The sequence below is a fragment of the Hypanus sabinus genome, chromosome 2, assembly GCF_030144855.1.
Source record: "Hypanus sabinus isolate sHypSab1 chromosome 2, sHypSab1.hap1, whole genome shotgun sequence".
In the NCBI taxonomy this organism is placed as follows: domain Eukaryota; kingdom Metazoa; phylum Chordata; class Chondrichthyes; order Myliobatiformes; family Dasyatidae; genus Hypanus; species Hypanus sabinus.
Genome location: NC_082707.1, coordinates 33,881,854 through 33,897,600, shown reverse-complemented (window position 1 = coordinate 33,897,600; position 15,747 = coordinate 33,881,854). Strand labels below are relative to the sequence as shown.

Genomic DNA, 15,747 nt, shown 5'->3' with positions numbered 1-15,747 from the left:
TAGCAGCTGTCATTGAGTTTGGTTGTACATGCTTTCAGGATTTTATATCTTTTGCCCAATGGGAGAGGAGAGGAGAGAGAATGTCTGGTGTGATGGGTGGGAGGAGCGAGAGTTACTGTTCTTTGAGCAAACACGAAGAAATCTGCAGATGCTGGAAATTCAAACAACACACACAAAATGCTGGTGGAACACAGTAGCCCAGGCAGCATCTATAGGGAGAAGCACTGTCGACATTTCAGGCCGAGACCCTTTGTCAGGACTAACTGAAAGGAAAGACAGTAAGAGATTTGAAAGTAGTGCAGGGAGGGGGAAATGCGAAATGATAGGAGAAGACCGGAGGGGGTGGGATGAAGCTAAGAGCTATAAAGGTAATTGGCGAAAGTGATACTGAGCTGGAGAAGGGAAAGGATCATGGGACAGGAGGCCTCAGGAGAAAGAAGGGGGGTGGGGAAGCACCAGAGGGAGATGGAGAACAGGCAAACAACTAAATATGTCAGGGATGGGGTAAGAAGGGGAGGAGGGACATTAATGGAAGTTAAGTCAATGTTCATGCCATCAGGTTGGAGGCTACCCAGCCGGTAGATAAGGTGTTGTTCCTCCAACCTGAGTTTGGATTCATTTTGATAGTAGAGGAGGCCACAGATAGACATATCAGAATGGGAATGGGACGTGGAATTAAAATGTGTGGCCGCTGGGAGATCCTGCTTTTTCTGGTGGACTGAGCGTAGGTGTTCCACGAAACGGTCTCCCAGTCTGTGTCGGGTCTCGCCAATATATAAAAGGCCACACCGGGAGCACTGAACGCAGTATACCACACCAGCCAACTCACAGGTGAAGTGTCGCCTCACCTGGGAGGACTGTCTAGGGCCCTGAATGGTGGTGATGGAGGAAGTGTAAGGGCAGGTGTAGCACTTGTTCCGTTTACAAGGATAAGTTCCAGGAGGGAGATCGGTGGGAAGGGATGGGGGGGGGGGGACACGAGTGGACAAGGGAGTTGCGTAGGGAGCGATCCCTGCGAAAAGCAGAAAGGTGGGGAGGGAAAAATGCATTTGGTAGTGGGATCCCATTGGAGGTGGCGGAAGTTACAGAGAATTATATGTTGGACCTGGAGACTGGTGGGGTGGTAGGTAAGGACAAGGGGAACCCTATTCCGAGTGGGCTGGCAGGTGGATGGGGTGAGGGCAGATGTGTGGGAAATGGGAGAGATGCGTTTGAGAGCAGAGTTGATGGTGGACGAAGGGAAGCCCCTTTGTTTAAAAAAGGAAGACATCTCCTTTGTCCTGGAAAAAAAAAGCCTCATCCTGAGAGCAGATGCGGCGGAGACGGAGGAATTGCGAGAAGGGGATGGCATTTTTGCAAGAGACAGGGTGGGAAGAGGAATAGTCCAGGTAGCTGTGAGAGTCTGTAGGCTTATAGTAGATATCAGTAGATAGGCCGTCTCCAGAGATGGAGACAGAAACATCAAGAAAGGGGAGGGAGGTGTCGGAATTGGACCAGGTAAATTTGAGGGCAGGGTGAAAGTTGGAGGCAAAGTTAATGAAGTCGACAAGCTCAGCACGCATGCAAGAGGCAACACCAATGCAGTCGTCGATGTAGCGAAGGAAAAGAGTGGGACGGATACCTGTATAGACTTGGAGCATGGACTGTTCCACAAAGCCAACAAAAAGGCAGGCATAACTGGGACCCATATGGGTGCCCATGGCTACACCCTTGGTTTGGAGGAAGTGGGAGGAGCCAAAGGAGAAATTATCGAGAGTAAGAACTAATTCCGCTAGATGGAGGAGAGTGGTGGTAGAGGGGAATTGGTTAGGTCTGGAATCCAAAAAGAAGCGAAGAGCTTCGAGGCCATCTGGGTGGGGGATGAAGGTATACTGTTCTTTGATTATGCTGGCTACTTTTACTAAGGGAGCAAGAGGTGCAGACAGAGTACACAGAGGGGAGGCTGGTTTCTGTGATGTCCACAACTCTCCTCAGTTTCTTGTGGTCTCCCGCAGAGCAGCTGCCATACCAATTCATGATGGGGATTCAGGCAGGATGTTTCCTATGGGGCATCAATAAAAACTGGTGAGGGTCAAATGTTTCATCCCAAATTCAGTTTTCTTCCTGTGGAAGTAGAGTCTTGTGTTCTTATTTACTTGTGTAATAAAGATATACCAGCCCTAGGGGTTCTCCAGACTGATTCCTGGGATGGCTGGATTCCCATTTGAAGAGAAATTAGATCGAGGACGAGAGGGAATCCCACTGAAATGTAAAAAAGATTCCTACAGTGCTAAAAAAACAGGATTAGAGGGAAGTTGTTTTCCCTAGCTGGTGATCTCTAGAATGGGGGGTCACACTCTGAGGATCTGTACGACAGAAATGAAAAGAAATGTTGTCGCTTAAAAGACGGGGAGCTTGTGGAATTCTTTACCACTGAATGTGGTGGAGTTCAGGTCACTGAGCATATTTAAAAAGAAGGGAGATAGATTGCTATACACGGAAGACATCAAGGAGTACAGGGAGTGTATGGGAATGGGGTATTGAAATAAAGGATCAGAACTGATTACTTTGAATGGTGGAATAAGCTTAAAGGGCTATTTTCTATATATGTACATTTAACCTTTATCTGTATCTTCCTAATATTTAAATTTTCACTAATTGTCCCTCTAACATTGGACAGTAGTTGACATTTTGCCCAGAACATGCAGTCAATGACTAGCCACCAAAACTGTAGAGCAGTGTAAAATCCACTTAAGACTCTGCAGCTCACCCACTAACTAGACAATTCTCAACTTATTCCCACGTCTGGCTGCAACCTAATGCATTTGGTGAGTAATACTTACCATCATCTACCTCATATTTCCCATCTGCTATGCACTCAGTTTTCAGAGAATGATGATTCTGGGTGCTTTCTATTTGGACACTATGACTCCTTTTTGTTACAAGGACACAAGCTATCGCAGTAGGCCCCTAGGCTCTTCCGTCTTGCTCTGCTTTTTAATATGACTATGGCTGACCCTCTGCTAGCCAATCTCTTACTAATGCTGATGTTTTATAAAGAACATGAGAGCATTTCCAACAGTCCATCACAGGCAAAGCCCTCCACACCATTGGACACATCTCTAAAGAGCACTATTGTATATCCATTATCAAGGACCCCCACTATCCAGGCCATACTGTCTTCCTGCTGCTGCCACCAGGAAAGAGATACAGGAGCGGTCCCACGCCTCCAGGTTCAGGAGCAGTTATTACCATACAACCATCAGGCTCCTGAATCAGAGTGAATAACCTCACTCACCTCAATTCTGCACTGGTTCCACAACCAATGGGCTAATTTACAAAGACACTACAATTCCTGTTCTCAGTATTTATTTACTTATTTTTATTATTATTGTTTTTATTTACACAGTTTGTCTTTTGTGCAATAGTTGATTTTTGTTTATTTGTAGTTTATCATTGATTCTATTGTATATCTTTGTTCTACTGTGAATGCCTGCAAGGAATGAATCACGAGGTAGAGTTTGGTGACATACTTCGATATCAAATTTACTTTGAACTTTGACCTTCCTCTGTATTGACTTCCAGGTTGTCCTCCAGGCACCTATGGACAGGACTGCAACCAGGTGTGCCAGTGCTCAGGAGTGAATGAGGAGTGCCACCCTGTCACTGGCCGATGCACCTGCCTTCCTGGCTACCATGGGGCCCAATGTGATCTTCGTATGTATTCAATCTATTTGCAGAATTCATCGCTGCTTTGCAGGAACCTGTCAGTTTCTGCATCCTCTGGTCTTGCTTTAGATTGTAAAAATCAGCTTGCAAAATCATTAAAATGAAGGCATTAAGTGTTCATTCTTATAATAATCCACCCAAAGAGAATTTTCATTCTTATATATCGCTCTAGTATTTTATAAATTACTTTTTAAGAAAATATTAACTTAAAATAAACAGACCATTTTAAATAGCTAATATAGTTATTAATTCTGTGTGTTAACACTCTCATTAGTAATTTTGTATTTGTAAAACTCATTTGAATAGACACCTAATGATCAGCTATATAACGTCTGTCTGCGGCTGTCCAGCATTCGTTATAAACCAATCACTATAGAAGCCTTTCCTTTAATGTCTTTTACATATTTTTATTGGGTAAAAAGTTCTCAGGCCAGCTACAAACGTTTACAGAGTGTTGAGTATGCCTTAGGGGAAAACTAATTTGTGATCACTGTACAGCTAATTTATTTGAGCTGTAATTCCACATCCAGTTTGAGATATTGGAGTCATCATTATTGAAGATAATTTAGTGACTCACAAAATAGCCAGCAGGAGCAGGATTTATTTATTGAAAACACAAGAAATTCTGCAGATGCTGGAAATCCAAAACAATATACATAATATGCTAGAGGAACTCAACAGGTCAGGCAGCATCTATGGAAGTGAACAAATATTCGACATTTTGGGCTGGTGTTCAGCTCACTGGTCACAAGGTTTACTTGCTTCTATGCTGAACCGAGACTATGGCTGCATCTAATAGGCTCCTGGACTGGCTGTGGTGATGTACTGGGTTTGTGGCTGTGAACTTCAGTTCTGAGTGTTATTTGTTTACTGTTATTGTTTGCAAAATTTGTTCTTATTTTTCTGCACTTTGGGTGTCTGGCGGTCTCTCTTGACTGGGCTCTATATGGTTTCTTTGCTGCCTGTAAGGAGATGAATCTCAAGGTTGTATATAGTATACATAATTTGATAATGAATGTACTTTGGACTTCGACCTTTTGAACCTTGAGACCCTTCTTCAGGACACTCGGTCTGAAATGTCGACTGTTGGTTCATTTCCATGGATGCTGCCTGATCTGCTGCGTTCCTCCAGCTTCTTGTTTGTGCTGCATTTATTTTTTGAATGTGTCTAAGAAAAGGGAAATTAAACCTTTTGCCCTTCAGAATGTCCAGAGGGAACCTATGGCCCATACTGCCGAGAGAGATGCAAGTGCCAGAACGAAGGCCGGTGTGACACTGTAACTGGAACCTGCAGCTGTCCACCTGGACTTATTGGAGCTGATTGCATGATTGGTGAGTTATACAAGCCCTAAGCATCATTGAAAAATCACTTAGGAGAATAGCAAGTGGCTGAAATTAAACCAGAACTTTTTTTTTTTGGTAAGTAATTGTGCTATAGTGAAAACATTCCATTGATGTATTGATTGAGCCAAGGTATGTTTATTTAAGGTATCCATTGCAACATCAAATATCCTGACATCTCATATTTTACATAACTTGTGAAGCTATCTCTGTGTTGATGCCCTTAGGAGGTTCAAATTGAATATAATATTGACTGGACACAGGGTAAATTTTCCTCTGTGTAATGTCCAGTGAGCTTTTTACCAGAATTCATTGGAAAGAACAGTGGCAGAGATGATGGCAAAGTAGCAACAGCTGGAATTTCTGGAAGCAATTTGGAAGGCACAGGATAGATACATCCCAAAGAGGAAGAAATGTTCTAAAGGAAAGATGACACAATTGTGGCTGACAAGAGAAGTCAAAGGCAACATAAAAGCCAAAGAGGGAGCATATAATAGAGCAAAAAATAATAGGAAGTTAAAGGATTGGGAAGCTATTAAAAACCAACAGAAGACAACTAAAAAAGCCATTAAGAAGGTAGAGATGGAATACAGAAGTAAGCTAACCGATAATACTAAAGAGGATACCAAAAGATTCTTCAAATACATAAAGTGTAAAAGAGAAGTGACTGCTGGAAAATGATGCTGGAGAGTTAGTAATGAAGGACTACAAAATGGTGAAAGAACTGAATAAGTATTTTGCATTAGTCTTCACTGTGGAAGGCACTAGTAGTATGATAGAAGTTCCAGTTGTCAGGGGTCATGAAATGCGTGAAGTTTTCATGACCAGAGAGAAGGTTCTTGGGAAACTGCAAGATCTGAAGGTAGATAAGTCACCTGGATCAGATAGTGTACGCCCCAGGGTTCTGAAAGAGATGGCTGAAGAGATTGTGGAGGCACTGGTAATAATCTTTCAAGAATCACAAGATTCTGAAATGGTTTCAGAAGACTGGCAAATTGCAAATGTCTTTCCATTCTTCAAGAAGGGAGAGAAGCAAAAGAAGGGAAAGTTTATAGGCCAGTTAGTCCAACCTCAGTGGTTAGAAAGATGTTGCAGTTGATCATTAAGGATGAGGTCTCAGGGTAATTGGACCACATGATAAAATAGGTTGTAGTCAGCATTGTTTCCTCAAGGAAAAATCTTGTCCGCCAAATCTGTTAGAATTCTCTGAAGAAATAACAAGCAGGATAATAATGGAGAATTGGTTGATGTTATGTACTTGGATTTTCAGAAGGCCTTTCACAACGTGCCACACATGAAGCTGTTTAACAAGCTATGAGCCCATGGTATTATAGGAAAGATTTTAGCATGGATAAAGCAGTGGTTGATTGGCAGGTGGCAAAGAGTGGGTTGGCTGCCAGTGACTAGTAGTGTTTCGCGGGGGTCTGTGTTGGGACTGATCTTTTTATGTCCTATATCAATGATTTGGATGATGGAATTGATGGCTTTGTTGCAAGGCTTGCAGACAATATGAAGATAGGTGAAGGAGCAGGTAGTTTAGAGGAAGTAGAGAACCTACAGAGGACTTAGGCAGATTAGGAGAATGGGCAACAAAGTGTTTGATGGAAAACAGTGCCGGGAAATGATGGTCATGCACTTTGATAAAATAAATGAAAGCATTAACTATTTCCTAAATGGAGAGAAAATACAAAAAACTGAGGTTCAAAGGGACTTGGGAGTCCTCGTGCAGCATTCTGTAAAGGTTAATTTGCAGGTTGAGTCTGTGGTGAGGAAGGCAAATGCAATGTTAGCATTCATTTCTAGAGGACTAGAATATATGTATAAGCAAGAATGTAATGCTGAGACTTTATAAGGCACTGGTGAGGCCTCACTTAGAATATTGTGAAAGTTTTGGGCCCCTATCTTAGAAAGGATATGCTGAAACTGGAGAGGGTTCAAAGGAGATTCACAAAAACATGATTCCAGGATTGAATGGCTTGTCATATGAAGAACGTTTGATGGCTTTCGGCCTGCATTCCCTGGAATTCAGAAGAAATGAGGTGTGACCTAATTGATACCCATCAATTGGTGAAAGGCCTTGATAGAGCGGATGTGGAGTGGATGTTTCCTAAGGTGGGACAGTCTAAGACCAGAGGACACAGCCTCAGAATAGAATGGAGAGTAGAATAGGAGGAATTTCTTTAACCAGGGAGTGGTGAATCTGTGGAAATCTTTGCCACTGGCAGCCATGGAAGCTATTTCTTTATGTATATTTAAGGCAGAGGTTGATAGATTCTTGAGTGAACATGAAGGGATATGGGGAGAAGGCAGGAGACTTCAGCTGAGAGGTTCAGCAAAGGTTAACCACAGAAATGATGTGGGGAATGGGTAGAAGTATGAGAGACAGTTGATGCAGAAGAAGTCACAACTGCCCACCAGTGAAACCATAGCCCCTTATCCACTCACAACTGTCAAGGTTGTCGGCAACTTTGAACAAGTTTGACTTTCAGAACCAATCAGAAACCAATAAAACTTCTTTTAAAAAATTGAAGATAAACTACGTTTAACAACATTTATAGAGTCATAGAACACTATAGCAAAGAAACTGTCCCTTCAACCCATACAATCCATGCCAAACTATTAATCTGCCTATTTCCAATGACCTGCATTTAGATCATAACCCTCCATACCTCTCCCATCCACGTACCCATCCAAATTTCCCTACAATGTTGAAATCAAACTCATATCAACCATCCACCATGGAAGTACTCCAGCAGATTAAAATCCAATGGAATTTAATTCCCACAATACCTATCTCCTTTGCTTAGAGTACAAGGGATTATCTTCCCTTCTCCAGGTCTAGTTCTATATGGCAGGGATGTATAGTGGAGAATAACAGTAAGTTTGTACTCCTTGTACTCCTTGTCTTGGAATCGTGCTGGGATAACAGAATGCAGTAAATGACAGCAATGTTAGGATCTTTACATCTGCGTAAATATCTGAAAGTTGGTCACAACTATATGAGAAACTCTCCCCAATTATGTGGGGGTATGAAGATACTTCCTTGCAAAATCTGAGATAATATGTTAAATTCATTATTAGATATGATATTCTGTGCCCAAAAATAGCACAGTGTAATAATCTATCTGCTCAGGGTTATCTGCTGGACTCATATTAATAAAACCTGTACAGACATCATGTGTTAGAGAATTCCAGTCTAGCATCATGAGGTGAATTCAACCCAGCTGCTGAAGTACCCGTGGCCTGGAGTTAGCATTACATTACTTAACAATTCGCTTAACACTGAGTCAGAATAAAAGCTGTCTGCAATGGTGAAGTCACTGGAGCATTGATTGTCCCATATTCGGACTTGTCTTTGTATTTGGTGCCATCTTCAGGAAATTCAGCACAGTAGCAGCATCAGTTCATCTGAAAAATAAGTAAACATAAAAGTTGGATTTTAAAAATGATTAAGAATGTGTTCAAATTATGTTGCTGAAAAGAATGTAAAGATAGCTGCTTTGTAGGGGTCCCTTGGAGTGAGAATGACTTGCTTCTATTTCCAGTTCTCAGAGTTTGGAGGTAAGAGCACACGACAAAGGAACTGCGTTAAGCTATTCAGACTACATAGAGCGTTAAAGTTTATAATTAAATCACTGAATCTGTGTGGATTGCCCCTGGAAAAATTGCGACAGTACATCTTGTGGAGAGGCATGGTGTCACTGAATGGAAGTCCCCATGTCTGGACATGAGTCTCAAGAAGATTACATCTTCCTTTGGTCCTCTGACCATGTGCTGCCTAGGGTGCCTTTGACCGCTTGAATCTCCCAGCCAAGATGTAAAATTGTGCCAATGATCTGGTAACAACAGCAGCACGTGATCTGCATGTAGTAAAATGGTAACTGTGTGCTCCCCACTAAGAGACACACGGGCAGTCCCAACTACCATGTGGTTGCTGTGTTAGTCACAGAAAAGAGGTTTAGAGATATTGGTATGATCCCCCCAAGGCAGCTACAGTATAGCTGCAGAAAAGGTAGTCATGGAATGAGGGAAAATGTGCAGTAGGTGGGAAAGACACTCTGCCCTCTGTCTGACATTCCACTATGCAGTGGTCTGACCGAGGTGACCTCATTGTTGCAGGCTGCTCGATGGGCTGGTTGTTGCAGAAGGCACCTCAGAATTGACTTTAAAAAAGGTGTCGTAATCAGTAAAGGGAGTACCACTGAAGCATCGTTCATATTTAACCAATTGGACAATGAGTTGGACAACCCACATCAGGGTTGTGTAAAAAGTGCTACTTTTTGATCAGGAAGGTGACAGAGATTTTAAAGGCAGAGTTTCTCGACAGTTACTCTTGGTTGAAGTGCAACCAATCAGCAAGAGGCAGTGTGTGAAAAGAGCTACCTTTCAGTCGGGTCCGTGCTCAAGATTTAAAAAGCAGAGCTTCGAGGCAGTTTCCTCAGAGTTGGACAATCCACATTAGGAATGTGTAAAAAGAACTACTTTTTAATCAGGACGGTAATTGAATTTTTAAAGGCAGAGTTTCGCAGCAGTTTCTCTGAGTTGAGGAACGACCAATCAGCAAGAGGGATTCATTAGAAAGGGCCAATAAAAATAATTCAAGTGCAAGTGGAGTGGGGTCACTCTTTAGAGTGGCTTTGGCTCATCAGGTTTAGGTGACATCAGACTTGGGTGCGAGGTATATTGTCTTGTAAGTTACTCTTTCTCTGTACCTATTTGTTTGTTCCTCAACTATTAGGGCATAGTAGTTCACTGAGAATGGCTCCAGGAGTACTATCTTCTATTCTGTGTGGGATGTGGGAAGTCTGGGAGATCTCCAGTCTCCCAGATAAACACATCTGTACTAGGTGCACAGAGTTGCAGCTCCTGAGAGAACGTATTCAGGAACTGTAGCTGCAGCTTGATGACCTTCGACTCATACGGGATAGATACTGGGTGGTAGTTACCCAGAGGTTGCGGGAGACGAGTAACTGGGTGACCGTCAGGAGAGGAGAGGAAATGCACAGCTAGTGCAGAGTACTCCTGAGGCTGTCTCCTCAAAAAGAAACTTTAGATACAATTGAGAGGAATGACCTAATGGGGGGAACCACAGTGACTGGGTCTCTGGCACCGTGTCTGGTGCTGTGACTCAAAAGAGCAGAAAGGTGAAGAGGACTGCAGTGTTGATGGGAGATTCCTTAGTCAGAGGAACAGAGACAAGGTTCTGTGGGCGCGATCGAGGCACCCGGATGGTACGTTGCCTCCTTGGTTCCAGGATCAGGGATGTCTTGGATCAGATCCATGGCATTCTCAAGGGCAAGGGTGAGCAGCCAGAAGTCTTGGTGCACAATGGCACCAATGACATAGATAGACAAGGTGAGGAAGTCCTGAAGAGAGATTTTAGGAGCTGGGTAGAAAGCTGAGAAACAGCACTTCCAGGGTAGTAATCTCTGGATTGCTGCCTGTGCCACTTGCCAGTGAGAATAAGAACAGGATGATTTGGCAGCTGAATGTGTGACTGGTGGAGGAGGCAGGGTTTCAGACTTATGAATCGTGATTTCTTCTGGAGAAGGTACAACTTGTACAAGAGGGATGGGTTACACCTGAACCCAAGGGGGACCAATATCCTTTGGGCAGGTTAGCTAGAGTTTTTTGGGTGGGTTTATACTAATTTGGCAGGGGGATGGGAACCAGTGATAATGCTGAAGAAGAGGTAGTCAGTTTACAAACAGAGGCAATGTGTAGTGAGACTCCCAGCAAGGAGAGACTGATGCTAGGGCAAAGTTGCAGTCAACGGGATGAGTTGCAAGGTAAAAGGTGGATACAGGACTGAAGGTTTTATAGTTGAATGCACATAGTGTTCGGAATAAGGTCGATGAACTTGTAGCACGGTTACAGATTGTCATGTATGATGTTGTAGGCATTACTGAATTATGGCTGAAAGAAGATTATAGCTGGGAGATTAAAGTCCAAGAATATCAAAAGGAGAGAAAGGTAGGCAGAGCGGGTGGTGTGGCTTTGTTAGTAAAAAATGAATTAAATCATTAGAAAGAGGTGACACAGGGTCAGAAGGTATTGAGTCATTGTGGGCAGAGCTAAGGTACTGCCAGAGTAAAAAGACCCTGATGGGAGATACATACAGAACCACAAACAGTAGTAAGGATGTGGTCTACAGGTTACAACAGGATTTAGAAAATGCATGCCAAAATGGCAATGTTACTATAGCCATGAGGGACTTCAATATGTGGGTAGTTTGGGAAAATCAGGGTTGTGCTGGATTCCAAGAAGGGGAATTTCTAGACTGCCTACAAGATGGCTTTTTAGAACAGAGGACACAGCCTCAGAATTGAGGGGTATCCTTTTAGACTGGGGCTGAGGAGGAATTTCTTTAGCCAGAGTATGGTGAATCTGTGGACTTCTTTGCCACATGCAGCTGTGGAGGCCAGAACGTTGGGTGTATTTAAGGCAGAGATTGATAGGTTCTTGATTGGACATGGCATCAAAGGTTACAGGGAGAAGGTCGGGGAGTGGAGCTGAGGAGGAGAAAAAAAAAAGACCAGCCATGATTGAATGGCAGAGCCACCTCGATGGGCCAGATGGCCTAATTCTGCTCCTATATGTTATGGTCTTATATTAAAGGCAGAGGTTGATAAATTCTTGATTGGTCAGGGCATGAAAGGATATGGGGGGTGAAGGGAAGCAAGAACTTGGGGCTAAGAGGGAAAATGGATCAGCCATGATGAAATGACAGAGCAGACATGAAGAGCCAAATGGCTTAATTCAGCTCCTGTACCTTATAGTCTTATGGTCTAATTCAGGGGTCAGCAACCTTTACCACTGAAAGAGCCACTTGGACCCGTTTCCCACAGAAAAGAAAACACTGGGAGCCGCAAAACCCGTTTGACATTTAAAATGAAATAACACTGCATACAACGTTTTGTTTTGCCTTTATGCTATGTATAAACAAACTATAATGTGTTGCATTTATGAAATTGATGAACTCCTGCAGAGAAAACGAAATTACATTTCTGCATGCAACAAAAACATTTTGAACTCCGAAAAAAAGACGTTGGGTTGAAGGTTACTTTTAAGTAAAATACTCAACGTCTATTTGAGTCCTTCTTGTATTTATGAAAAACGACAAACTTAAATTTGCCGCCAGCAGCAAACCAAAAATAACGTCAGCCAGCTGTCAACCTGAAAAATAAAAGGACTATTTCACTGAACAATGAAAACATATGAATATACGTAAAATAATAGGCAATTAAAATATTTATCATACTTGGTCAGGTTGACTCACACCTGACAATGCAGTCGTATTCAGTAGGGATGGATCGATGCTTAGAGGAGTGACCGGGAAGGATAATGTGTTTTTTTCCTCTCTGAACTCACAGAAGCGTTTCCCAAACGATGTTTGCATTGCGATGATTGCAGAATGTAAATACTCCGAATTTATCATGTCGTGACCTTGTTTGAACTCTCTCAAATTGGGGAAGTGAGACAATGTGCCTTTCTGTAAATCTCTGGCAAGCACTGTCAACTTGCGCTCGAATGCCAAAACATCCTCCAACATGTGCAGGGCTGTACGTCCTTACCCCTGAAGAGCTGTGTTCAGCGTGTTCAGGTGCGCTGTCATGTCTACCATGAAGTGTAGCTTTTCCAGCCACTCTGGCTGTTCCAGCTCAGGAAAGGTGAGCCCTTTGCTGCCCAGGAAAGTTTTCACTTCTTCCAGACACACGACAAAGCGTTTCAGCACCTCCCCTCTGGACAGCCAGCGATAAAAACACGTTGTAGCGGTGTGCTACACGCAGTCAGTAAACTGCAGTCAAAGATAGCTTTATTCGAACTAAACAGCCTTGCTTTTAAGCCTCCCTCAACCCGCCCCCCATGGGCGTGGATGCTGCAAAAGACACGTACTCACAAACCCCCGTAGGCTATCTCCCTTAGCCTGAACGCTGGCTAATTGTGAGCCGGTTCGGATGTGTCAGGAAATGGGTCGCCACAACGTCTTATTTAGATTGTACAAGATCACCATAATCTTCAAATTTAGAATTACATTTCAAAAACTAACAAACTAACATAAAATACATTTTAATTAAATACCGACCAATTATTTCCCAAAGCAACAGGGAGCTGCAGCACAGACGTAAAAGAGCCACATGTGGCTCCGGAGCTGCGGGTTGCCGACCCCCGGTCTAATTGAAATTGAGGTTGGCAGATCCCGTGAGCAAGACTCAATGTGCATCTTTTCATTGCCATCTTGTTTCCAATCACTCTGTGATATGATGCTAGATTTTACAAAGTTTCTGTGACACTGTGCTGTGTCTTAAAATGAATTTCAGTGCACGACTGACACGTGAACAGCTGAACCAGTTCCCCTTTCACTAACTCAATCTTTTACAAATGAAGCTGCTTTTCTAGGAAAATTATAGGTCAAATTTCTGGAAATGGAGGTTATCAGTTGTATGCAGTTACGGCCAAGAGTTTTGATGGTTTTGCTGTCATTACAACCACAGATTCCAGGCTGTTTCATAACTCAGCAAAAATTCAAGTTAATTTAGAGCAGGACTTCCCAACATTTTTTTATGCCATGGAGCCTTACCAGTAACTGTCAGGTCCGTGGACCCCAGGTTGGGAACCACTGATTTGGAGTGACATGACTTCACAGCTCCCGTGAACTGAGTTTAGTCCTGTCTTCTGATGCGGTCTTTGTGGAGTTTCTGTTTTCCCTGTAACCATGTGGGTTTCCTTCAGGTGCTCAGTTCTCCACATCTGTCTCAAAATCAAGAGGTTAATTTGCCTCTATATGTGAGTGATAGAGTCTGGAGGGAGTTTTTGGGGAGAATAAAATGGGCCTGGGCAGGATTGGTGTAAACGTATGTGCTTGGTGGTCCCTGCTGCCACTAGGCTGGTCTATTTCTGCAATGTATTGCTTCATAATTCTATGTTTATTCATTAAGGGAAGTGTAAACTGCAGTCCAAAGCAGCATCTCTTTCTCATCCCTCATTTCTCTCTGGCCTTGAACAGGTGATGATGAGGCAGCTCCCAAACCACAACAGCCCTTCTAGTGAATGCTCTTGTGTGGTGCTGTCCAGCATGTATACCTGGTGATGGTTTAAGAATGGTGATGTACAGTATTTTAAAGTTAGGACATTATTGGTCTTGGAGGGGAGCCTGCTTGTTGTGGTGTTCCCAGGCACTGGCTGTCCTTCTCCTCGTGAAGCGGGAAGGATCAATTTGTAAATGAAAATTACTGGTGGATTGCTTCAAAAATTTCCTGTGGCAACTTGAGTTCAGTTCTGCCCAATGGAACACAATATCCATCAAAGGGCTTTCTCTCTTCCTTTCTCAGTTGCTAATCGATAGTGAGCAGAGCTATAGTATTGCAAGTACAAAGTTGAGCTCAATGCTCCCAAATGCTGTGTAGAATTTATATATTGTGCCTGTGGCCACATGAATTCCCTTCAGGCACTCTGGTATCCTCCCACAGCCCAAAGATGTGCGGGTTGGTTAATTGGCCTCCAAATTGTGAATGGTAGAATCTAAAAGGACGATGGAAATATGGGAGGAAAACCACACTGGATCAGAGTAGGACTAGTGTAACTGGGTGCCAAGTGGTTAGGGTGGCCTTAGTGAACTTAGAGGCCTCCTTTTCACCCGGTATGACTCTAACTTGTTCTTCAAACTTTGCTTCCCCAGTAAGTTAGCTAATTTTGATAACTACATCCATCTTGTATCTTCCATAGAATAGGAGCAGAATTAGGCCATTCTGCCGATTGAGTCTGCTCCACCATTCAATCATGGCTGATTCATAATTCCTCTCAACCCACTTTTACAGCTCAGAGCATTAGATTTCAATTCCAATGTTCCTTCGAGTATGTGTGTCAGTTTCCTCTGGGTGCTCCGGTTTATTCCCACAATCCAAAGATGTAGTGGTATAGGTTAACTGGTCATTGTAAATTGTCCCATAAATCAGTGGGTTGCTGGGCAACACAGCTTGAAGGGTGAGAAGGGCCTGTTCCGCACTGTATCACCAAGTAAATAAACTTGGACATCCTTACTAATCAAATGGCGCCTTAAATATACCCAATCAATTGGCCTCCATAGCAGCCTGTAGCAATTCATTCCACAGATTTGCTACCCTCTGGCTAGAGAAAATTCTCCTCATGTCCTTTCTAAAGGGACGTCCTGCTATTCTAAGGCTATGCCCTCTGGTCCTAGATTCCACCATGGTAGGAAACACACTCTCTACATCCACTCTATCTAGGCCTTTCAATACTTGATAGGTTTTAATTAGACCTTCCATGATTCTTCTAAACTCCAGTTAGTACAGTCCCAAAGCTATCGAATGCTCCTCATATGTTAACCCTTTCATTCTCAAGATAATTCTTGTGAACCTCCTCTGTACCCTCAATAATTCCTGCCCATCAATTCCTAGCCCAAAACTGCTCACAATACTGTAAGTGATGTCTGGCCAATGCCTTATAAAGCCTCAACATTACATCTTTGCTTTCAAGTACTAGTTCTCTCAATATGAATGAGTCTCTCTTAGGAGTTTACGAAGATTCCGCATGTCATCTGAAACATTGACGAACTTCTATAGATGTGCAGTGGCAAGTAAATTAACTGACTGCATCACAACCTGGTATGGAAACACAAATTCCAACTGGAAAAGCCTTCAAAATGTAGTGGATACAGCCCATTAGTAGACACCACTA

General features: G+C 43.0%; 1 protein-coding gene across 1 annotated transcript in view; it reads left to right on the top strand.

Moving 5' to 3' along the window:
- Window positions 1-15,747, top strand: part of LOC132404528 (multiple epidermal growth factor-like domains protein 6) — a 413,466-nt gene that overhangs the window by 382,923 nt on the left and 14,796 nt on the right. Inside the window, exons 30-31 of the mRNA XM_059988705.1 lie at window positions 3,565-3,696; window positions 4,912-5,040. Of these exons, the coding sequence (XP_059844688.1) occupies window positions 3,565-3,696; window positions 4,912-5,040 (261 nt within the window). The remainder of the gene's footprint in view (window positions 1-3,564; window positions 3,697-4,911; window positions 5,041-15,747) is intronic.